Raw genomic sequence first — 26,173 nt, 5'->3', positions numbered from 1 at the left:
CCATTGAAAAACCCTAGGATAGGTAGACCATTATAGCGTAACTGTTTTACAGGTTAACTTAGGAAATGATGGCACATTTCTAGTCACTGTAATGGTAAAGAATTTCAAGAATTAACAATGGAAATTGTGTCACTGCAGCTGCTGCTAGAAGCTCAAGTTCCCATAGAAAGTTATAGGTATTTTTGGATTATCTACTAAGCAACCATCCAGAACAACCTCAAAGCAATGAGCTAAAACCACAACAAACACTTTAACAACCACAAAGTAACAATTGCTGCTATACTGGATAATGGAGTCAGTGAGTCTGAAACAGCTATTGCATGGCTTAGACTTGTGCAAGAGCTGTATGTACCACTTTTATTTTAACTTGACAACTTTATTTACATTAAGGCTTGTCTGCTTGTCCGGGACAAGTGGATTTTTTGAAGGGGCAAGTGAAAGAGAATTTTACTTGTGCGACCGAACAAGTAGCCTGATTAAAACGGCAATTACAAAAAATAACTAGGGAATCACAAAAACGAGAGAATGATTCTGATTTTATTACATTAAGTGTAAGTGGCGATTGATAGTGGATATTACATAATGTATCTCCATTCGTTTTTATATTTATAACAGATGACACAGTTAAGCAACATCCCACGACCAAGAGTGCTGTTTTCCTGAATACCATCACAATTGAAAATGTGACACTGATTTCATACAAAAGTTCAAACAAGTAGTTAATATTAAGTCATTTACATTTTAGATGCAATATTAACTGTTTCGAACTAAGATCACAGCAGAACCATAGTGCATCTCACAACACTACCATAGTGCACTTTCAACACTCACTGCCGTGTTTCATTACTGAATGATTCAGCGTTCTGAAGCGGTTAAGTCAAAGATAAAATGACCCATTCATAAACAACTGCCTCATTCTTGATATGATTGAGGCATCTGTGCCTTTGTTCATATGGACATCTGACTACTAAGTATTAAGTGTAACGATGCACTCATTTTCTCGATGCATCAATTACAAATCCTGACGATGCACATGCATCGATCTTGAGATGTATTTTTGAATCGTAAATCGTTGATTTCGGTCAATAATCAATTTTAGAGGCTAAAAATCGAATTAATTGTGATACAATAGCAATTCAGTGATTTAAAATATATATAAACATTAAAATTACTACAGTACATACGCGAATTAATGGAGATGTTGTGCGCAGTCATTGATAATGACCATCGATAAAGCTGCCAAGTCATTTCGTGGTCACTACTGCTGAAATAAAACACTCTCATTGCATGGAAACTTCACCGTTACTTTCTATAAGATGAAATACTGTAGTTTAACAGAAATTGGTCATACCAGTGACATTACCCGAGCAATTGAAGCAAAACCGTTTATTCAAGGGCACACCTTTATTGCATGAATGGAACAGACGCATAATGTAAGTGTCTAAAATGCATATGCACAGTTCCGATGAATGATAAAGGAAATTTAACTTAATATTGTAAAACTAAATGTACGAAGGAAACTGCTACACAAATAACTACAACATTAACAACACTGAAATAAGAGTGTGCGGTATATATATCAATCAGATGCGCATTAAAGTTGCATTCGTTGCTATAGCAACAGTAGACACCTGGCGTGTTTTCTTTCAGAATCATCATAAAAGGAAAGTCAGAGTAAAGAGAACAAAGAAGGCTTTTCTTACTATTCCATGAAGAAAAGTTAGTTTAGCATTAGTTGGGAAAGTGAATGATATTCTAGGTTAGTCTCACCATGGAAGCATACAATGTAATGTCACTGTAATGTACCTGGAACACTTTAATAAGGTTATGTAGCCATTAACACTATCCTACACAATAGTTGACATGAACAAACCTAGCCAATTTGTATAGGCTGTTAAAATAAAGTTTTGTAGCATGATTAAGAACTAAAACTATGAACTAAAATAAAAAATGGACAAAAGTTTGTGTTTTTGCCCGCACTCTCAAGGTCTCCTGAAGGTCACTGTGTCGCTTTGGACCCTGACTAAGACACATTGGGGGAAGCATTCAAATAAGCCTATGAATGCATATAAAAATGCAGACTCGAATCATTAATCAAATCACATAGAATTTGTATGTAAATCGCTGCGAATCATTCTGAATTTGAAAAAATCATTCTTGAATCAAATCGAAAACTTATGAACAAGTAAAAAAAAATTTGTCGCCCAACAAAAATGTGTTATCGTGACAGGCCTATTTGTATATTTTAAAAAAAGATTTAAAACAATATCATAACATTATTTAATGCAGTTGTAATTTTTCAGTGTAAATTATTTAATTTGATTAGTAACAGCCCTATTGTCACAGATCAGCCTAGTTACCATCCTCTTCACTACACTTCCCAGCATCCCCGCCGCCCTTCTAGAGCCTTGTCCCGTCGAGACCGCCCTTTCAGAGTCTCGTCCCGTCGAGGCCACCCTTCCAGAGCCTCATCCATATACCCGAACTGCTGGCTCTGAACTGGTCTCCCAAACTGCCTGCTCCATCCTGGTCTCCTGAACTGCCGGCTCTGCACGGGTCTCCTGAGCTGCCGGCTCCGCCCTGGCCGCCTGTACCAGCACCGCCCTGGAGGCTTCCTGCTCCATATAGGCCCTGCCCTCGTCAGCCTCCAGGCTTCCTTTTGGGAGGGGGGGGCTTCTGTCACAGATCAGCCTAGTGACCATCCTCTTCACTACACTTCCCAGCATCCATCCAGGTCCCCAGCTGCACATTTCCAATCACTCACTCACACCTGCACCTCATCATCACTGCCTCTACATATACACACTCTTCTTCACCCCAGCTCACTGTCTGGTCTCGTTTTTCATCACAGCAGACTATCTCCCTGTCTCCAGCGTCTCCCTCAAGTTCACCCTTTGGACTCTCACTTACTTGCTTACCTCATCACTACACCTTTATATCATAAATAAACACCCTGTCACCATCCATCTTCCTCTCTTAAGTCTGCTTACCGTAACACCTATAGTGTCTTAATGTTGTAAGTAAATTTATTGATAAAATTTTTTTATTTAAAATGAAAGATGAAACATATATTTAATAAGATCAGGAAAAAAAATGCCCTTTATAAAAAAGTAGCGTCTACACTGCCCATAGACAGACACTGCCGGGAAGAAATGACGAGGAAGATGCAAGGCAAGATGAATGTAGAGCTGCTGGTCTCGTTGGTGTCGGAATAAAGAACTATATGACAAACGCGACAGCGACTACAAAAATCTTGTTAAAAGAGAACTGTTATGGAGTGGCAGAATATATACTGTTATGGAGTGGTATTGTATTTCTGTTTTACATTAACCCTCTGAGCACTCAAAAAAATGATTTTTCAGTTTTGTTCACTTTACCTGAACAATTCATGTTGAAATAATGCCATTTTGGCTATTTTTCATTTCAACATGATTGTGTCATGTTAAACTGACTTAAAACTGTCACTCGTTGGTTTAACATAAAGTTTTCATTTTAAAAGTACATGTTTCAATCACTTAGCTCAGTCAAACTGTTGACTGATTAAAAAAATATATATAATAACTTACATAATATTTATAATTTATTTTAAATATTTTTGTTTATTAATTTATAGCTTGATTATAATTATAGAAGTGCAATTAAATGTTATTGGTGTTTTTAGGTTTGTTATTTGTCTTAAATTGCTGTTAAATCAGACTGATACAAATAATGTTTAGTAAAAGTCAATCACACATATAAAATGTGTGTTTTTATAAAGTCAGCCGGGACTGAATGTCAAAACAGCCTGAAAACAAACCACATTCTCAACCTAAAGGAAGCGGAAATTTGTTGTGACGCAATTTGCTGGCGGCAACATTCGTAAAATACGTTAATGCTGCGCATGTCTCTAATAGATCGCCACGCCATTAACTGGAATATAAGCTTAAAACAATCAGGTACGTGTTCATCCATTTCCATCACTGTTATTAGAAACAATATTATCAAACTGTTTTATGATGTCGGTTGATACTAATGTGTTATTTTGACAGAATGCACGATTGTAAGCCTAAATGAGATGGCCGCGCCATAAACTGTATTAAACAGCACACGAACAGGTAACTGTTAACTTAACTCATCTATCCATTTGCATCAGTGTTGTTAGAAAAAATATTAGCCAACAGTTTTGTTATATTGATTGAACGTTATGTATTTATGGCCTGATTGCACTATTTTAAGCCTAGATGACCGCGCCATCAACTGAATTAAACGGCAAACAAACAGGTAACTTTTTCGTCCATTTGCATCAGTCTGATTAGAAACCATTTTAACAACTGCTTTATTATGTCGACTGATACAGATGAATTTATGACAGAATCCACGATGTTATGCCTGAAAGAGATCACCGCGCCATAACAGAATTAAACATCAAACGAAAAGGTATGTGTCTAAGTTTGCACATGTTTGTTAGTTTAATCATCTATCTTTGCACTCTGTTCATTTTCATGGCATCGATCAAAGATATTATAACAATGTTGTCTTGTGTGGTTGATGGTTCAGTGCATTTTTAAAGCATTAATGACAATTATTATTGGTTACTGAATATTGTTAATAATAATAATATCAATAATGGGTATTTAAGCCTTTGGTTGCTAGAATGGTATGTATGGCTAATCATTTTTAGTTATTCATATTTGTTATTTGTGTCTTTCAGAACCACACACATTTTAAAGTTGTATAAAAATACTGACTGTAACCAGTACAGTACAATGTGTGTTTTTTTTTTTTCATGGTCTCATTTTACAACTCCCATAGAGAAAACCATGAATTTGACCATTTTTGAATCTGTTCAGCTATCTGTTGAATATAAGCATAAGACAGTCGTTGAAAGTTGTCTTATGAATCATAAAAATAAACTCAATAAATGTTGCTTAATTGTGTTACATTACCATAATTTTGTGATTTGCCTTCAAGTGCAAAAATGGCATTGATGTCATTAGAACTACGATCCTGACATGTCTACTATCTCAAAGGAAGAGTCAGCTGATGATTTGAAGACACACAAGGTAGGACACATTATATTTACTTAGGAATACTTTACCCTTTTAGCATAAATCAGTATGTCATTAGAATAAATGTATGACTTGGATAGTGCACCTAAAAATAAAATGAAAATTGTCATGATTTACTCACCCTCATGTTCCAAAACCATAATTTTGTTAATCTTAAGAAAAATAAATAAATAGTATATTTCATACTTTTTGTCATATTTTATCCATTGGAAGGCTTGTATAAAACTGCTTTATTCATATGGATTAGCTATATCTTTATGTACTTATTGAAGCTAAATATTGATTGTCTATAGACTTTTGATGGATGGTCCATGACATAAAAAAATAAAAAATAAAAATTATTTGTTCCAAAGCTGAACAAGATTCTTGTGTTTGGTATGATGTGATAGTGAGTACATGATGACAGAATTTTCATTTTGGGGTGAACTATCCCTTTTAAGTACCACTTTACTTTCTACTTTGTAATAAAGAACCGACTGATGCCAAATTACATGTTATTAATGATTTTTTTTTTTATGCTCTAGAACATTCAACCGATAAACCCCTGACATTTTTTCCCAATAAAATCCTTCTGACAAACTGGAAGACGTGTTGTTTAAAGTACTACAGGGTTTTAAATGGGCACAAACCCTACTGAATAAATTCTTTTTTTTCTTTCAATGCATTTAGAAAAAGGAGTTTGACCAGGTGCAGCAGTCACCATCATTGCTGGTGAGGAGGAACATTGTCTTTAAACTCACTGGATGTTTTGATTGAAGATGAGGTGGTGATGTCTACCAAGTCTTGGTCAGTGCACTGCTGCTGTTTTTTGCACTTATTTATGCCCTTATTTAGAGAACACTAACTTCTCAAAGTTTATTCATAAAGTGCTGTTGAATCTAGAGGAAACATTTTACTTAAAAATGGTCCAGTCTGTTTCAGTTATTTTATTAGTATAATATTATTTTATATTTACACATTTTAAACAAGCATATTTCCTTGTTTGTGCAGTTTTCACTTATTTGGTGAAAAAGTCTGATAATATTGTTTTAATGTTATATATATATTTTTTTTACTATAAAGCCCACTGATTTTGTTTTATGCCTGAGAATGTTTTGTGAAGTAAATGTTGTATCTCAATAAATACTAAATAAGAATATCCTCCTGGTCTGTCGTAATTGCTTTGTACCAGTGTTCTTTGATAAGAAAAATGTAAGCAAGATGAGAAAATAGGGAGACTTGTTAATGTTTAATATTCTATTATGTTGGTATTTTAAACAACTTTCTTATATGTAGGTGTTTATGGGTGAGTTACCATCTCCAATGGGATTGCTAGTGATGCAATCAGTACCATCTTTAGACTGCCAACATCGTATGTATTAAAAGAAAAGCTATATTTAGGTTGATTGTATGTTATTTTAACTCTGTGTGTCTATTAAATAGACACAAATAAATAACTCTTTGGCTGAACATGATTGAAGCATGGACAGTGGTTCCACATGATGGAACCATGTTATCTCAACCCAAATACTTCATGTTGGATAAACTTAAGCGAAGTGAGTAAACTCAATTAAAATTAGACTCGTCCAAATAACTTGATTTAATCATGTCCAAATAACTTGATTCAGTCTTGTCCAAATAACCTGATTCAGCCGTGTCCAAATAACTTGATTTAATCATGTCCAAATAACTTGATTCAGTCTTGTCCAAATAACCTGATTCAGTCGTGCTCGAATAACTTGAATCAATCACGTGGAACCACTGTCCATGATTAAATCATGTTCAACCAAAGAGTCATTTTTTTGAGTGAGGTCGGAAAACGCGCCCCCGCGTTTTGCTGGATTTTCTTCACATTGTAGTACAATAAACTTAAATTACTCCGTCCTTTAATGGTTATACAGAAAAAAGAAATATAAAAAAAGAATCTGTGATATTTCTACTTTTGTATGTGTCCACTTACAATCAAATCAAAACATTGTGCTTTTGTAAAATAAAGAAAATAAACAGGGTGTGCGTTCTGCCTCTCCGTCGCGGTGAACTTTTTTTTCTTGAGCACGTCTATAAACTGAAACAAAACTCAGCGAATACTTCTCACACATTTATGAGCCATATACCTTTATACACATTTAAGTGTGTACTTTTAAATGATCGGATTCAAACTGAAAACAAATATTCTATGGAGCTTATAATATGACAAAATGATTTGAATTTGAATTGTGTAAATTTGAATTATTTGCAAGTGTAATCTAACTAAATTGAATTTTAGGTGGTAGTTTAAATAGTTCTGAATTTGATTTGTTTTAAATGAATATTGAACGTTTGAAATTTAACAAATTGAAATGTTTTTATGGCTGAATTTTATAGACATGTATTTTCAAACAGCTAGTTTTTTTGTTCTGAATTCGTATAGTGCAAATATTCAGTTTAAAAAAATACAGATTCAAGTTTTCAAGATGAAGAAATTCGGAACTTCAAATTCAGTTTTCTAAAATTCAAGTTCAAAAATTCAAGTTCAAAAATTCAGATCTTACAGAAAGTAGGTCACAGGTCATCCACAGGGAAGAGTAAAGGATCTCAGATAAGTCGAACAGAGCATTTTGGCTGCACTGCAGTAGTTTTCTGCCGCAAACGCGGTGGTGGTTCAAGAGAATCCGTGTATCTTTCGTTCAGTCGTTTTTTTATTTCATATTAAGAGTAGAAAAATGAGAAAACAGCTTGAGTATTAGATTTCTTCTAATATTCTAGTAATAATAGTCCGCTGCAGCAGTTGCACGGAGCTTACAAAACACGTGTAATGCAACTATAGGCTACATTTAATTTTCTCATCAAACAACTAGACTAACGAATGGCTCGGCACAACAGAAGAGCTTAGACAGGGCTTTCTCTCTGTGTAGACCAGCAGTTGGTCTGAATTTGCCTATTTTCTCGACTGTATAGGCTAAGTCACGTTTTATCATGAAATACGCTCTGATTTATTCCAAAGTGACTCAGGCATATATAATGCATTTAATGTTAAATAATCTAAATGTTGACTTTCAAAAGTAGGCGCGCCAAGATGGCTATTCTCTGTATTTTGGTTCATTTTTGGTGAGCGCCAGAAAGATCTAAAGAGACCGAGACGCGCTAAAGCAGCGCATCATGTTGTTTTATTTATTTTTCAATGGCATGATATTTTGTAGTCATTTTGAATGTACACAAATAAAAATATACATTTTACTGTTTCGGATGATGTCATATTATCTGTATGACTAAATAACAAAGTATTAAGTTATTTCCCAGCAGTGGAACAAATCCAAGTGCGCTCTCACACAACATAGTATATCAGTTCTGGCGTTGCTTCATATCGCAGACTGTTCATTATCAAAATGAAACACAGTCAACCAAACATATAAAAAGTTATTCTGCATAATTTAATTGGTCTGTTGTACAATATGAAGGGCAAGCTGTGCCACACACAGTCCTACTTGTTATTCCAAACATTTCCCTTGCTGTGAAGACGCTGATTTAGCCTATACGTGTATTTTGGGACTCGACTGAAGTATGACGCCTTTTTATTTGTATTATAATATAATATATTAAAATACATAATCTTCTGAGTTTTATGATGTAGGCCTTGTGTGTTTTATTAAAATGTATTATAATTTACATCTCAAAAGGATACGCTTTGTGCATTCTCTGACATTATATTTATTTATTTAATTAATATTGAGTATCAATTGATGTTAAACAAAACGGTGTGTTATTTTCTCTGGCAACTAAACTTAAAAAAAAAAAAAAAAAAACTTCCAAAGCAAAGCCATTGTGCGTTCTCTCCTCGCTCCGCAGCTTTTCCGCACAGATTTTGAGAACTGGCCAGCTAAAAAAAATAGGCCAAAGAAGTAGACTAACGGCTAGTGTCCGGGAAATGCGAGGTATACGTTCATATTTATAAATAAACATAACTGATTTTGTCTACACCTAAATACATTTCCTAATAATAACAGTGATTAAGCCCAAATGTGGGTGGGGGTAATGAACACAATATGTTTTTTTTTGCCCAAATGGTCTCCACTCTATGCATTTTGTAATAATACAGCAACATTTTTTAACTGACCGTATTTGCCAGAAAATAAGTCGCATGCACATGAGTGCAAGTCACACCGGATCATGTTGAGAGAGAAAGGCGTCATAATTATTTGTATTTTTTTTTATATTAGCCTATTCAGCAATAGTGTAAAAGACCTGTAAATAAAATACAGCATTTACATGATAAACACTATTAACATGTAGGCTATGTGTTGCCTATTTTACTTTCCCTTATGACAAATGAATGCAAAAAACAACAAGAATGAAAAATAAGTATGTAGGCTAGGCTATAATAAAATAATATATAGGCTACAGACTATAAAAATAGCCTATATTGTGCCCTTTATAAACGCCAAGCCTAAACAAATTTATTTAAATCGCAATGTTTTCATTGCAATGTAACATGTGGATGCTAACTATTAATATAAAGAAGGCTTCATACTTCAGTCGAGTCCCAAAATACACGTAGGCCTATAGGCTAAATCAGCGTCTTCACAGCAAGGGAAATGTTTGGAGTAGGACTGTGTGTGGCACAGCTTGCCCTTTATATTGTACAACAGACCAATTAAATTATGCAGAATAACTTTTTATATGTTTGGTGACTGTGTTTCATTTTGATAATGAACAGTCTGCGATATGAAGCAACTGATATACTATGTTGTGTGAGAGCGCACTTGGATTTGTTCCACTGCTGGGAAATAACTTAATACTTTGTTATTTAGTCATACAGATAATATGACATCATCCGAAACAGTAAAATGTATATTTTTATTTGTGTACATTCAAAATGACTACAAAATATCATGCCATTGAAAAATAAATAAAACAACATGATGCGCTGCTTTAGCGCGTCTCGGTCTCTTTAGATCTTTCTGGCGCTCACCAAAAATGAACCAAAATACAGAGACTAGCCTTCTTGGCGCGCCTACTTTTGAAAGTCAACATTTAGATTATTTAACATTAAATGCATTATATATGCCTGAGTCACTTTGGAATAAATCACAGCGTGTTTCATGATAAAACGTGACTTAGCCTATACAGTCGGGAAAATAGGCAAATTCAGACCAACTGCTGGTCTACACAGAGAGAAAGCCCTGTCTAGGCTCTTCTGTTGTGCCGAGCCATTCGTTAGTCTAGTTGTTTGATGAGAAATTAAATGTAGCCTATAGTTGCAATACACGCGTTTTGTAAGCTCCGTGCAACTGCTGCAGCGGACTATTATTACTAGAATATTAGAAGAAATCTAATACTCAAGCTGTTTTCTCATTTTTCTACTCTTAATATGAAATAAAAAAACGACTGAACGAAAGATACACGGATTCTCTTGAACCACCACCGCGTTTGCGGCAGAAAACTACTGCAGTGCAGCCAAAATGCTCTGTTCGACTTATCTGAGATCCTTTACTCTTCCCTGTGGATGACCTGTGACCTACTTTCTGTAAGATCTGAATTGTTGAACTTGAATTTTTGAACTTGAATTTTAGAAAACTGAATTTGAAGTTCCGAATTTCTTCATCTTGAAAACTTGAATCTGTATTTTTTTAAACTGAATATTTGCACTATACGAATTCAGAACAAAAAAACTAGCTGTTTGAAAATACATGTCTATAAAATTCAGCCATAAAAACATTTCAATTTGTTAAATTTCAAACGTTCAATATTCGTTTAAAACAAATCAAATTCAGAACTATTTAAACTACCACCTAAAATTCAATTTAGTTAGATTACACTTGCAAATAATTCAAATTTACACAATTCAAATTCAAATCATTTTGTCATATTATAAGCTCCATAATATTCTCTGTTTAAGTCATTTGTATAAAACCAACAGGATGTCCAGTATCTCAAACGCTTGCTAATTACTTTTAATTCGGCCACGCCCACTCGCGCAAAAGAGATTCACATGCAAATCTCCACATGGGACGTGAACGCCCTCGTTACCTCAAACACAAAACACCAAAACACTTCACAAGTCTCTGCTTTTCAACGAGTTTGGAAGACGCGCTGTGAGCTTACATTGGATTTACAGCAGAAGAAGAAGAACGTGATTTGAAGACAAGAAAGATGTAAGGTAAGAAATTCTTACTTATTAGTTTATGGTATTGTTGCATAAACTTCACATTGCAGTTGAACTGTTGCTAGATATATGGTGAATATTATACTATTTAGACCCGTGTTTACTGTTAAATACTGTTTGTGGATATCTGCTCAAACATAGATATGTATAACCATAATGTTTAATATTTTGGAGCGCGATGGCGTTTGAATGTATCATATTTTGGAGCGCGCTGTGGGTTTGAATGTATCATATTTTGGAGCGCGATTGCGTTTGAAAGGAAAAATGCACCAAACATTAGGCTTTATGTTTTTACTATTATCTCATTTCATATCATCATAACGAATGGAAACATTTGAAGTAACATAAGATAATCAATATATTTTTCTCTAGCATTGTTACTGAAATCTTTTGAAAGATTTATAGGCTGCTTTGTAAAATAAAATTATTTTATGCAGTACTGCACATAGCTTATGCCTACAAGGCACAACAAATATGGTGTTCTTTATATTATATATTGTTGGAAACATTTGTGTGTGTGTGTGTGTGTGTGTGTGTGTGTGTGTATTCTGTGAATTTTAAAAAGCAATTTTAACCAGAAAAATCTAAAATGTATTCCCAAAATCGTGCAGGCCTAGTTTCTCTTGATACCAGTATGTTCACTTTTTTCTTTTCTTTCAGGGACCAGATGCAACTGAGTCCTGCTGACTTCAACATTCACATGAGTCTCTGTACATGAACATGGTAAAGTGAAAATCAAACACCTTGGAAATGAAAGGTATGTTTTTAGGAATGGCACAAAGGTCTCTGTCTTTGGATCATTGTTTTTCAATGTGCTCTTTTGTTATTTGTATTTTTGGATTGTGTTGTGTTGTAAATAAATCCAAACAATCTAAAAGCCATTCTTTTTTAAATCTCCTCATTCTTTGTGCAAGGTTGCTCTGAATGACAGGGCCTGATCGCTCCTAATAGGGCAGTTAGGGGAGTGTCTTTGTCTTTCTCAGGTGTTAAAAGCTTACATATTCATGAGATGATCACGCCTCTTCGAATATGGCTTTGTCACACAAAACACGTCTTAGAAATTTTAAATCAATATATTGTCTTATCTGAATGAGCAGTCAGGGTGATTTTCACATAGGTTTGGAGCAAATATTCTAGGCTACGTCATACAATTTTCAAAAGTCTTGTGAAGAAATAATCAGTATGGGTTTCATGGCCTTATTTCAGTGACAATTTTTTTTTGTATTTTCACAAACCACGCATAAATGTCATTATCTCAAAACTACAAACTTTTACATACATGCTGCTGATATATTATTGTAGCAGAGTTTGTGCTGAATACAGTTTAATTAGACTTTAGCCATGAAAATGTCACTAGTAACAGAAAAAAACACAAATGTCAGAGCATGTCAGAACACCTCCAGGCCCAGAAAACAGCTCAGACCTCAGAGGGTTAAGCACCATCTAATGTCAGGGAATGAATTTGCATGTTCACTCGGCTCATCGTCAGCGAAAATCGCTTGGGTGTGAACACAAAAAACGCGTTGAAAAACGCTGGCGAATAACGCGCGCCGATATTCGTCCCGGTGTGTACGGGCCTTAACAGTATCAGTATATTGGATGACTGATGACTTAAAGAGACAAAAGTATTCCTGCAGATGTCTGTTTTTAATGTTCATCAAAAAACAAAAGACACTGCAAAAAACAAAACAATAACCCACTGCTGTTGACTGAATAACTTTTGTAATAAGGATATCTAAATGTATACAGTAAAGACTATGCAGTGTTGTTTTACATTTGATTACTACATTCAATTTCTGTACCTAGTCTATATCTAACTCCTGTTGGATCTACCTGAAAAACCTGAAAAGCACTGTTTATTTAATTTGTGCTATTGCTTGTAGTCTGATTATTTGTTCTTATTTTATTGCAGACTGTTTACTTTGTACGTTTGATAACGTTGTACAATAAATAACGTTTGACATGTATGTTTTATTTTTGATTTATTTTTTCATTTGCATTGTTCTTGCATTCAATGTAAAAAGTCTGCCGACTTATATAAAAAATACACCAGACAATGGTGACTCAAGCTTCAGTGTGTCCGTAGAGAGATGAAACTTCAGATATATTGTTCATACTTGTACTTAATGACTACAAGTCAGTAGATTAATATTGTAATTTTTGTTTTGATTATGTCATGGATTCCCAAACACTCTAGAACTTTCAATGATGTGCCACTTTTAGATTTACATTTATGCATTTGGCAGACGCTTTTATCCAATGCGACTTACATTGCATTTCAAGGTACACATTTACATTCTTATCAGTTCTTGCTTTTCCTGGGAATCGAACCAATGACCTTGGCGTTGCAAGCGCCAACGCTCTACTATTGAAATGAAATGAAAAATGAAAATCATTTACTCACCCTCAAGCTGAACACAAAAGAAGATATTTTGAAAAATGTCGATAACCAAACAGTATTTTTGGTGAGTATTTGTTTCCATACTATGGAAGTTAATGGGGCCTATCAACTGTTACACAGTCCTATTGTTATGTTTTCCCGGTTTTGTGTATCTTGTGTTTTATTATTTATACTTTTAGGTTACATTCTGGCCTGTTCTTTTAAGGTTTCCTGTGCCATATTTTCTAACCATTTTATGTATTTTCCTTTATGATTAGTTCCCTGATTGTGTCCAGGTGTGCCTTGTTAGTCTATAACCTGTGTATATATAAACCTCAGTTCCCTTTGAAGGGAACTCGCGTTGCGTCGAAATTGACGCTATGGGGAACGCTTTGCGTGATGACGTCTTGAAGCACATGTAAAATCAGTCCAATGGTGTGGTGGAACGTCAGAGGCGGGTGACGTCACGTACCAGGAAGCTATAAAAGCCAGCCCGAAACAGAAAACGAAAGCTTTCTGAGTCTTCAGTTGCGCTCTGTGTGAAATCTGTCCCTGTTATTTGGTGTTGTCTGTCTATATTATATTATTATATTTATATATTCAGTATGGCGAGTAAGCAGCAGCAGTTTAGAGTGTGTGTTCACCCCTGCCCGCGTTATTTAACGAGTGGGGACACTCACACTCTTTGTGTTGTCTGTTTGGGTGAAGAGCATGCACAGTCAGCACTCGAGGGTGCTGGCTGTGAGCATTGCGATGCGCTTCCTATGCGTACGCTCAGATCCCGCCTGGCTTTATTTAACCAGGATCGCGTTCCCCAGGGCTCTGGTCCCGCCGCTGCCGAGGCACGGCGTCGATCACAGACCTGGGGTTCGCAAATGGATCTATCAGTGGATGTTGAGACGGGCTCTGCCTTACCTCAGCCTCTTTCTGATAGATCCAGTGCCTCTCATCAGGGTGTGGAAGCACGCGTTGCGGTTTCTTCCCCCTCGATGGAGGCACCAATACTGCAATTGTCCAGCTCTGAGGAGTTGGACGTTGTTAGTATTGACGCTGAGTCTGAGGATTCGCCACATCAGTCTCATGCGTTTGAAGAATTGCTCGATGTTGTTACGAGAGCTGTCGAGCGATTATCTGTTGAGTGGCCAGAGGATCGGCAGGGCGCTCGTTCGAAAAGCAACTCGATGAGCGTTTCCTGCCATCTCGTGCACAGCCTCAGCGCAGAAGCCTTCCGTTTTTCCCCGATCTCCACACCGAGGTGTCGAGATCGTGGGGGAAACCAGTGTCATATAGAGTGTATACTGCACAAACATCACACTATTCTTCCATTCACAATTATAAAGAGCATGGTTATGGGGAGATGCCGAGGGTGGAAGAGACGCTCGCGAGCTATCTCTCTCCAGCAACGGCATCTTCTCTGAAGGCTCCTGCACTACCATCCAAGCCAGTAAAATTCACATCTTCCCTGGTTCATAAGGCTTATGCCGCCGCCGGCCAAGCTGCAGCGTGTTTACACACAATGTCACTAATGCAAGCGTACCAGGCTGAATTATTGGGTGATTCTGAAGAGGGCGGGGGTATTGGTTCCGAAACTGTGTCTGAATTGCGTAGAGCCACAGATTTGTCTCTCAGGGCCACGAAGGAGACGGCTAAATCCATCGGCCGTTCTATGGCAGCCCTGGTGGCCACTGAGAGGCATCTGTGGCTCAACTTAAGTGATATAAAGGACAAAGAGAAACATGTTCTTTTAGATGCACCGGTTTCCACTGAAGGTTTATTTGGAGATGCAGTTAATAGTGCTGTAGCTAAATCTCAAGAAGCTTCAAAACAGGCAGCTGCACTTCAGAAACTTCTCCCCCGCCGTTCTTTCATTGAGGCTGCTGAGCGGGAGCAGCCTCACTCATCTAAAAAGAGCGCTGAGCACCGTGCCACTCAGAAACAGAGCGTTTCCTCCCGTGCTCCCCCACAAAAATCTTGGGGAAACGGAGGGCGCTCTCAAACCCAGCAGTCTTCGAGGGGTAAAACGGATCTGCGGACCGTTATTACCGCCAAGAAGGCTGATGGGAAAAAGTCCTGATGTCTGAGGGCTCAGGACAAATGAGGGTAGTCCCCCCCGAAGTAGAGCGGCCAACACCTCTTTTTACGGTGCCCGTCTCTCTTCGGTGCCCTCAGGGGACCGGTCTGCCAACCCTGCCGCCTCCGGTGTTTCAGGGCGCAGCGGTCTCTGGCGAGCACATATCTCAAGGATCTGCGGACCGTTATTACCGCCAAGAAGGCTGATGGGAAAAAGTCCTGATGTCTGAGGGCTCAGGACAAATGAGGGTAGTCCCCCCCGAAGTAGAGCGGCCAACACCTCTTTTTACGGTGCCCGTCTCTCTTCGGTGCCCTCAGGGGACCGGTCTGCCAACCCTGCCGCCTCCGGTGTTTCAGGGCACAGCGGTCTCCGGCGAGCACATATCTCAAGGACCACCCGGAAACGTAGTGGCCTCGGGATGCCCGCCCCCTCTGAGGAGGGTGTTAGAGCAGTCTGTTCAGTCGTTCCCTGCCGGTGCGCCGTTACAGGGCGACGAACCGACTACTCAACAGCAGGAGAAAAATACGGTGCCCGTCTCTCTTTGGTGCCCTCAGGGGACCGGTCTGCCAACCCTGCCGCCTCCGGTGTTTCAGGGCGCAGCGGTCTCCGGCGAGCACATATCTCAAGGACCACCCGGAAACGTAGTGGCCTCGGGATGCCCGCCCCCTCTGAGGAGGGTGTTAGAGCAGTCTGTTCAGTCGTTCCCTGCCGGTGCGCCGTTACAGGGCGCCGAACCGACTACTCAACAGCAACACAATCCAGAAACCAGTCTCGAGAGGCTGGTACCTCTAGTAGAATCTTTGACAGCGTGGAAGCTACTGTCAAATGTTTCTCGTTGGGTCCTGCAGACCGTGGAAAAAGGAAAAAAACACTTTTTTAGGCGTGGTTTGGGATTCAGTGTCGATGCAGGCGCGCCTGTCACCGCCACGCATAGATTCCATCCTGGCGGCTGTGAAAAGTGTAAAGCTAGGCCAGTTACTCACTGTCAAACAGTTCCAGAGACTGTTGGGTCTCATGGCAGCAGCTTCCAACGTGATACCTTTTGGACTGCTGCACATGAGGCCCCTGCAGTGGTGGCTCAGGACCAGGGGGTTTCCCCGAGGGGCAACCCATTTCGCACAATCAAGGTCACGCGGCGATGCCTACGTGCCTTGGTTATGTGGAAGAAACCTTGGTTCCTGTCCCAGGGCCCAGTGCTGGGAGCTCCTTGTCGTCGCAAACTGCTAACGACGGATGCTTCCCTCACGGGTTGGGGAGCGATCCTAGAGGGTCGCTCATCTCAAGGTCTGTGGGAAGACCATCATCGTTCCTGGCATATCTATCGCCTAGAGATGTTAGCTGTCTTCCGGGCTCTGAGGAGCTTTATCACAGGTCTCAGGGGACACCATGTGTTAGTGCATACGGACAACACGTCGGTAGTCGCCTATATCAACCACCAAGGGGGTTTGCGCTCACGCCCATTATCCAATCTGGCACGCCATATCCTCTTGTGGTCCCAGGGGAAGTTGCTGTCACTCAGGGCAGCCTACATCCCCGGGGTCCAGAATATAGGAGCAGACACTCTGTCGAGACAGGGGCCGAGGCCCGGGGAATGGAGGCTCCACCCCCGAGGTGGTGGAGCTGATATGGAGGGAGTTTGGCCAAGCATAAGTGGATCTGTTTGCGTCTCGAGAGACGTCTCACTGTCCACTTTGGTTCTCCCTCACGCATCCAGCTCCTCTGGGACTGGATGCTATGGTACAGACGTGGCCGAGGCTACGTCTGTACGCCTTTCCCTCAGTTGCTCTGCTCCCGGGAGTTCTGGAGAGAGTTCGCAGGGACCGGGTTTGCCTGCTTCTTATAGCCCCGCGCTGGCCGGGCAGAGTATGGTTTCCCGATCTTGTGTCCCTTCTCGACGGGCCTCCTCTGGAGCTTCCTGTCAGGAGGGACCTTCTGTCCCAAGCAGGGGGGCTCGATTTTTCACCCCCAACCGGAACTGTGGAACCTGTGGGCTTGGCCTCTGAGGGGGCCCAGCTCATAGAGTCAGGTCTCTCAACTGAGGTTGTTGAGACCATTCTACAGTCCAGAGCTCCGTCCACGAGGAAACTTTATGCCCTGAACTGGAGAGTATTCACTTCTTTGTGTAGTGACCGTCGGTTGGATCCAGTCAACTGCCCAATTGGTACAGTTCTGGAGTTCCTGCAGGACCGGTTCACTGCAGGTCTGACCCCGTCCACTTTAAAGGTTTATGTGGCGGCTGTAGGTGCTTACCACAGTCCTTTGGGTGGAATGTCTGTGGGGAAAGACCCTTTGGTATCTCGTTTCCCTCATGGCACTTGGAGGCCTTCTGTCCTCCTCCCTTTCGAAATCGGACCAGGAGGCGAATAATTTGCTTTGCCCTGTTCGGGCGTTAGACGCGTATGTCCACAGAGCTGCCCTGTGGCGTAAAAGTGATCAATTGTTTGTATGCTTTGGGTCCCCTAACAAGGGAGGTCCAGTGTCTAAGCAAAGAATGAGCAAGTGGGTGGTTGAGACTATCTCACTTGCTTATGAGGCGGCTGGGCAGCCTTCTCCTTGGGCTGTCCGGTCGCACTAGGAGTATGGCGGCCTCTAAGGCCCTTATATCAGGAGTATCTTTGCAGGACGTTTGTGATGCGGCAGGCTGGTCCTCACCGCACACCTTCGTCAGGTGCTACTCTTTAGACCTAGACTCTACTCCAGGGTCTCAGGTTTTGTCTTCCTAGTGCTGCTCACTTGATTTCACACAGGACAGACATTTGTAGCTATGGTGGCGTTGGTATAGACGTTCCCCATAGCGTAAATTTCGACGCAACGCAAGTTCCCTTGAAAGGGAACGCCTCGGTTACGACTGTAACCTCGGTTCCCTGAAGAGGGAACGAGCGTTGCGTCGCCTTGCCATATCTCCTTCATGCCTGTCAGCACGACTTCAGACTCTACGAAGCTTTCGTTTTCTGTTTCGGGCTGGCTTTTATAGCTTCCTGGTACGTGACGTCACCCGCCTCTGACGTTCCGCCACACCATTGGACTGATTTTACATGTGCTTCAAGACGTCATCACGCAAAGCGTTCCCCATAGCGTCAATTTCGACGCAACGCTCGTTCCCTCTTCAGGGAACCGAGGTTACAGTCGTAACCGAGGCGTTTTTCCTGTGTTCATTGCCAGGTCTTGTTTTGTTGGTGAGCTCAGTTCTGTTTCGATTATTTGTTCCTGGAATTCCCTAGTGTCTGTTCCTTTGTTTATTTTGGTTCTTTCATATCTTTAATATGAAAGAACCAAATCCTGCTCTCCTGCTCTCCCTCATCTCTGAGTTCGCCAGCATTACACCAATACATTTTTTCAGATTTTCATTTAATTTGTTTTGCTGCAATTCAAAGTTTGTAATGTGACAGCTTCTTTGTGATTCATCTTGATTTGGTTATTGTGGTTCAATTTCAATGTGGTTTTGCATTCATAGCAATCAGTTAAACTGTGTAACTGCTTATGTATGGTAAGTTTTACATCCCTGTAAGCTACAATATTAACAGAGCAGAGAATACATTCACAGGTTTGTACAGTGCACAAGAGCTTTTAGGCAAAACCCTAAAGACCTAAATGACAGCTACTCCAAGGAATTATTATTTAGACTGAGAATATTTGTCAGTGGTTATGATTGGTGTGTGTGTCATTGCTCAAACCTGTGATGCCAGAGGTAAAGTCTGTGTGGAAGCTGATGGGGGTGCTGGAGCTCTGCGTTTCTTTAATTCCACTTTAGGGGACATCTTGGAGATGTTCATCACAGACTGAGACTGACCAAGAGTGCTGGGACGGGTCTCCACACATGGGCCACTACCCACCACTGACATACCCTGAGCATAAAATAAAGAGAGACACTTTAAGAGCTATACAAATACACATTTAAGAACATGTTTAAAAAACATACATGAAAATAGCAATAAGTCTATAAATATAAGTGTAAAGTAGAGAAAGTAGAGACTAGCTTCGTGCAAATATACATATTTAGTGTATAAATATACAGGTGTATACATATTGAAGGTGCATTGTACAGAGAAATGAGGTATTGTTGTAGGCAGTGGATCCTGAATTGTGTTGTAGCCAGTGCATCCTGAATTTAAAAGGGCAGCAGTTTAACAGAGGACAGCAAATCAATAACATTTGGGCTGGAAATGTCACGACCTGCTCCTGGAGTGTGGCTGAGTTCTGAGGGCTTTACCCTGGCCCTGACCCCACGTTTACACACCATTAAACAGCTGTGCTGATAAGACGGTTAACAGGGAGGGACTCAAGAAATAAACTAAACTACAACACCTGCTGACATCTTCTGATTAAGTTTTACACTAGTGAATTTCTAGAAGCAAAAAAACAGCGTAATTTTGTCATTTTGAAATTCATTCTCCTATTCCACTATGTGACAAAGGCAGTGTGCTGAACTGAACTAAGAATCAATTTAAATTCCAATTAAATTCCTGAATTTCATAACTGAAATTAGAGTTTTCATTAAAAAAAATGGTTTTTAATAGTTTTGAATGGACTATGGAATTTTTGGTTATACATATTACTAGTACACGTTTTAGCTCATATTACATAATCAAAAGATACAATTTTGATATCACTTTTTATTTTATAAATGTATCTTAAAACATTGCAGACCAGTGGCGGTTCTAGCTTTTTATAGTGCCCTGGGCGAACTACCCCTTCTGCCACCCCCACTCCCACTCCCACTCCCACCCCAAACCCCACAAAATCACAAACAGAGATAAATGGGTGAGACAAAATAAAATAAAAAACCTACAATGCAGAAAACACACAGAAATGAATGAGTGACACTTAACACATCCACAATGGAGAACAAATGAAAACACACCACACACATACACAACAAATAACGGCATGTTCAGGTTTGACTGTAATATTGTGACATAACAGCAAATAAAAGATACTTCAGTACAAAAAAAATACTTTGAAACATTGACAGAGTAATTTTTTTATACTGTGTATATATATGTATATATATATATATTAGGGGTGTAACGGTTCACAAAATTCACGGTTCGGTTCGATACGATACACTTGTGTCATGGTTCGGTACGGTTCGGTTCGGTACGTTTTCCATAGGCTACAGCAAAAAGAAATAAATGCCAGAGAAATTTCCTTGAATTAATTTTCATAATGTCAAAATAAAACAGACGTAATGTTACTTGAAAGCATTATAGCCCACTATTCCTGACAAACTTCCATACCTTGCAGTTAGTGTTACTACAGCAAATCCATTCCACGGTGAATGTTGCAGATCTGTGGACACCGGCCAGTTCATTCATGGCACGATGTTTCTTCCTGGTTTCCACGTCAGCGCTGTTTGATCCGTTAATAACAGAGAAATGTGAATGTTTCTCACTAGATCTCGCAGCGATGTTATTACTGCTGTGGCGAATTCAAAAAGCATTTGAAATTCAAATGCTTTCTTTACTGGTCTGGATCTCTTAGCGCTGTGTGGTATTGCTTGATCAGGCTCGCGCATAGGGCTCGCGAGTCCCGAGTCCCGAGTCCCGCCAGGGCCTTTGGCTGCGCCTCGTTCCTCCACCTCTCCAGCTCAGTTAAGCTCCTTCTCCCCTCCGGCACCCTGGCTCTACCTCGGCCGCTTGTCACCGTGGCTCTGCCTAGGCCTCAAGGTCGTTTCGGTGTCACCCGGTCTCATAAGCTCCACCTCTATGGATCCAACTCTCTTGGATCCACCTCTGTCGGGCGGTTTCCTGGCTCTACCGTGGCTCCTCCCTTCATTGGTTCTGCCGTGGACCTTTGTCAGGATGGCTCGCTGCTGGGTCTTCATCTGGCTCCTCCCTCTATCATCTCCTCTCTGGCTCCTCCCTCCATGGTCTCCTATGTGGTGGACAACCCACCCCCCACCGTGAGGACACGCCTTCTGGGAGGGGGTGTAATGTATGGGTTATGTTTAGTTTCATTGTGTTTCAATTTGGTTTTGTTCTGTTCCGGTTTGCCTGAGTTCCCAGTCATTGTTAGTTGCCAAGGTTTCTGATTTGAGTTATGCACCTGTTCCAAGTTATACAGATTAGTCCCTTTGTGTATTTAAAATCTCAGTTTTCCTCAGTCCTTTGTTCCACATTAAAGCAACACCAAAGAACTTTTCCTCTTTGGTCCCCCTACAGGTTGGAATTTGGTATTGTCCATTACCGCTGTCGTAAATAATTTAGCCTACCACAGCCTACTGTTGCACGCACACTCGCTGTTTATCCAGCTTTGGAATGAACGATGTCCACAGACAAGGTAGAGTATGTTGCATGATTTTATGAAAGTATGATGTATTGCGACATCAGAAACGAAGAAAAACAAAATAATGACTATTGTAACACTTGCCGTAAAGCAAGTTAAATTTGTAGTTTCTTATGTCTCATTCGAACTACAGAAATGCTACCCGATCTGGCAAACTTGCATAGTGCGGTTATAGCAGATATAGGGCCGCAAAGCGAATGCAGAAGTGCCTTTACCCTGTTACGACTTGATGAACCACTGAAACGATTTTGGAAACATTATTTTAAGTTAAAAAAAAAATCTTTAGTGTTGCTTTAATGTTATGTTCATGTGTGATGTGTAATGTTATTGCCCTTTGTGTTTATTAAAAAGTGTCTATTGTGTCTATTTCTTCATTCATTCTGAGTCAAACGTTTCTCTGGTGGATTTACTACACGCTCAAGGTAACACCGCACTTTTTTTCCCAATAATCCATTACACTCTCCATATACTTAATGCAGAAGATATAGTACATCGCTATTTCCATATCATTGCGATTTAATTTCAGAAGTTTGTCCAACCTGGCAGAGACAGCTACAAGAAAGCCATTCTTCCACTCCTGAAGGTGGTTTAACACCGTGCTTCTTTCACAAGATTTTTTGTTTATTTGAGTGGTACAACATTCAACTACTGGCTAAATCAACGGCGTGAGATTGAGGTGTGACTACCTGTTTAGTCAAACAATTTTGGACAGGAAAGGGTGGTAAAAAATGTCTGGGAAATCTGTTTGAAAGCAAACATTATTTTTGCAATTTGGTTTGTTGCTGCTAAATGTCACAAATTACACTCTTCACCTTACAAACAAAAGTAGAAAAGCAGGGATATGCATTAACATACATACACTGAGGGTGTGAAAATGACAGAGGGGATGTTCCTTTAAGAGAGAGCAGAGAGATCTGGCAAAAACTGAGGAACGAGACTGGATCTTCTAGAACCTTACATGGGTGTTTGAGTGAGTGCTCAGCTGTTGGTTGGAACGAGAGAGAGAGAGAGAGAGAGAGAGAGAGAGAGAGAGAGAGAGAGAGAGAGAGAGAGAGAGAGAGAGAGAGAGAGAGAGAGAGAGAGAGAGAGGTATGCCGTCTTACAGCTTGACTTGAGAAGAAAGACTAACAAACAGACATATGATCTAAACTATACATAACACTAGGGACAAATACACACACCAACACAAACAAACACATGGAAAAAGCACAGAGACAAAATAATCACAGCTCTCCTGTCATGGCCACATGCTTTCATTAGACACCACAACCTCCCAGTAAAAGTTTGGCGTTCTCTCTAACTTTTTTTTTTTCACCCTTCTCTGCCCTTAGAACGGAATGTTCAAAGTGGGAATGGCTATTAGTGGGTTGTATAATCGGAAATCAGTTACTGTGACGTGTTGAAAATGGCTCTTGGCACTGTCTGTAATATTGTAAATAGTGTGCACCTGAACTGGTGTAATTACAAGGGGGAGCATCGAGAGCAGGGAAGAGCCCTTCATAAAATATGGTGATCGAAATAAAATAACTGGCATATTAATGATTAATTATGGATGTCCGGGTGTGTCTGAGTGTCGTCAAAAACACAGTGTGTTTCTCAGAGAAAAGGAAAAAGATGTACAGAGCACTGTGGGGATAAAATCTCTGGAAGATCAAGTGTATGAGTTTACCTACTTATCCATTATATTGGACACACATTTGTACCCAGAAGTGAACTGAATATAATTAAACCTCCTTTTGGGGATGTCCTCGTTTGTAAAAATGGTATTAAAAATAAAATGATTATTATTATTTACAGTAAATGCATACAGTTTTCAGTTGGGGTTAGACTGTAGTATTTATAACTAGCTTATATAACAATAATAGGTTGTTGGGGGGTTTACTTGTGAGGGCCAAATGTGAAATTTTATACAAACCTACTAGTGAAGACATTTTACAGGCCATTTTACTAGTGTTTTGCACCTGTTTCTGTGATGTGTAGGTTTAAGGGTAGGGGTTAGGTTAGGTCATTCAAAATATCATTAACCTGATATAAAATTAATGGAAGTGTCTATACAATGTCCTCACTAATACAGTGCAACAAACGTGTGTTTGCGACACTGTCTCTGTCTGTGTGTGTGTGTGTGTGTGTGTGTGTGTGTGTGTGTGTGTGTGTGTGTGTGTGTGTGTGTGTGTGTGTGTGTGTGTGTGTGTGTGTGTGTGTGTGTGTGTGTGTGTGTGTGTGTGTGTGTGTGTGTGTGTGTGTGTGCATTCAAATAATACCACAAAAGGGTCATCCAAGAAGCAGAAAAAAGTCCCAGCAAAGAACTCTGAGATCTTGTCTTGCTCAGATAAAAGTGGTTCAATGCAAATCTATCCATCTGAATGTATTTTGAACAGTGATAGTGAGTATAGGAAAATAGGAAAACTTAAGAAAATCTTGTTGAAAATCAAAACCGTATCATCTAGGTCAATTCAGTGTGAGCGGGAGATCACACGTTTGCCCAAGTGAATACTGACACCTAGTGGTGATACCTGAAAATAAATACATTTGATACATTTGAAAATTATAATAATTAAGGACACACATTTTCATTAATTTAGATTTATTATCTTATATCATAATTGTATGTTTTAGTATATAATTATTATTGTTGTTATTATTATATTTTATACTAACCAATCAGCATTCAGACCAGAAGTTCTGGTGCAGAACTATTATTTTTTCAAGTGTAGAATTTCTAAAACAAATTCCATTACTATTCTGTAAATTGAATTTAAAAAATATTAAGGACAAGTGTTCATTAATATTGTTTTATTATTTGTTATTGTTGTTATTACAATGTATTATTAAAAAATGCATTAATGTTATATATTTATTATTGACTAATCAGCATCCAGAACTATTCTTTTTCATAATTAAAAAATATATATTAATCATTGATGCAATAAAAGTTGATATCCAATCAAATGAACCACAAAAAATGCTATTTGCTCTGAAAAAAACAAATGAACAAAAATGTAGAAGATGTAGAAGAATTAACCTTCAGACAGTAATTGTGTTAAAGTTTGAAAACTGACAGACAGAGAGATGAGAGTAAATTAGTAAGGGATACTGGAGTTCATGGGTTAGTACTTACATTAATGTTAGTGTCTGCATTGTCAACAACACTATCATCATCAAGACTGTCCATGTCCTCAGAGGACTGATCTTCAGTCTGAAATGGGAATGTAACACTAGCATGGCAAGAAGACTCACAATATCCATGAAAACCATGCAGGGCAGGATATAAACACTGCAATATCAATTAAGCATTTCATTTTCTCTATATTTTGCGATATGTATTAGTTTCCTCCATCATGATATCCATGGGTTCAGGTGTTTGGTGCTATTTGTCTAGATAATTTTGGGTTTCTATAGACATGCAGCTTTCAAACATATACAGCACTGTCAAGGTTTAAACAGACAAAAATATGAATGACCGAATGTGTGTGTGTAAGTATGTGCACAGGTGAGCCTGTGTTCTACCTTTGATTTCCTGCGATTAAACTTGAGGAAGCCCAGCAGACCCTTTTTATCTGATCCACTCAGACTGCTGGAGTGAAGAGATTCAGCTGTAAGAGAAACACATTCGTTCAGCATCTTACACACAGGAGCTACTATTCAAGAATAATCAAGAATTGAGTCAACAATGCTACTTTTTGTTAAATTTAAGTGGTTAATTTTGAGCTAGCTAATGAGAATAATGGGTTATGGTAGATACAAGATTAGCATATGCAGAATAATTACTAGTGCTTGCACGTCAGCAAAACAGTAGCGTTAAAGTTTTAAGTAATTTAGGACTTAGGCTTTGGTTCTTTGCAAATGAAATGACACATCAAAGCCACTCAGCTATTGTAATGACTTTCAAACTTTAATCTTATATTTTATATAAACTAGCATTCAAAAGTTTGGGGTAAGTAAGAATTATTATTTTATTTTTAATTTTTTTTAAATACATTAACGCTTTTATTCAGCAAGGATGCATTTCAAAAGAGACATTTATAGTGTTATACAAGATTTATATTTCAAATAAATGCTGTTCTTTTGAACTGTCTATTCATCAAAAGAATCCTTAGTAAAAAACATATCATGGTTTTAAGCATAATATTAAGCTCCACAACTGTTTGCAACACTAATAATAATAAGAAATGTTTCTTGAGTGCCAAAAATCATATGACACTCAAAACTGGAGTAATGGCTGCTTAAAATTCAGCTTTGCCTTAATGGGAATAAATTAAAATTTTAAA

The 26,173-nt window shown here is 39.0% G+C and overlaps 1 protein-coding gene and 1 long non-coding RNA gene across 11 annotated transcripts in view; one reads left to right on the top strand and one right to left on the bottom strand.

Moving 5' to 3' along the window:
* cobl (cordon-bleu WH2 repeat protein) overlaps window positions 1-26,173 on the bottom strand; it is a 129,283-nt gene that overhangs the window by 53,594 nt on the left and 49,516 nt on the right. For 6 of the 8 annotated variants that reach the window (XM_082150240.1, XM_082150245.1, XM_082150243.1 and 3 more), the window contains 3 exons: window positions 25,413-25,498; window positions 25,024-25,101; window positions 19,295-19,465 (listed from right to left, as the gene is read on the bottom strand). In XM_082150240.1, coding sequence (XP_082006366.1) covers window positions 19,295-19,465; window positions 25,024-25,101; window positions 25,413-25,498 — 335 coding nt within the window. The remainder of the gene's footprint in view (window positions 1-19,294; window positions 19,466-25,023; window positions 25,102-25,412; window positions 25,499-26,173) is intronic. The other 2 variants (XM_082150246.1, XM_082150247.1) reach the window with 1 other exon arrangement.
* On the top strand, window positions 3,889-6,328 carry LOC309484240. Of its 3 annotated transcripts, XR_014200766.1 has the most exons (6): window positions 3,889-3,935; window positions 4,029-4,094; window positions 4,216-4,260; window positions 4,352-4,416; window positions 4,951-5,042; window positions 5,718-6,328. It is a non-coding gene; the product is annotated as an uncharacterized lncRNA (long non-coding RNA). The 3 variants fall into 3 exon arrangements; XR_014200767.1 differs by lacking the exon at window positions 3,889-3,935 and having other exon boundaries at window positions 3,942-4,094; XR_014200768.1 differs by lacking the exon at window positions 3,889-3,935 and having other exon boundaries at window positions 3,942-4,260.

This window comes from Leuciscus leuciscus (assembly GCF_965113295.1).
Source record: "Leuciscus leuciscus genome assembly, chromosome: 20".
NCBI classification, from domain to species: Eukaryota; Metazoa; Chordata; class Actinopteri; order Cypriniformes; family Leuciscidae; genus Leuciscus; species Leuciscus leuciscus.
The sequence above is the reverse complement of the archived record's forward strand: the minus strand, read 5'-3'. Positions and strand labels throughout refer to the sequence as shown.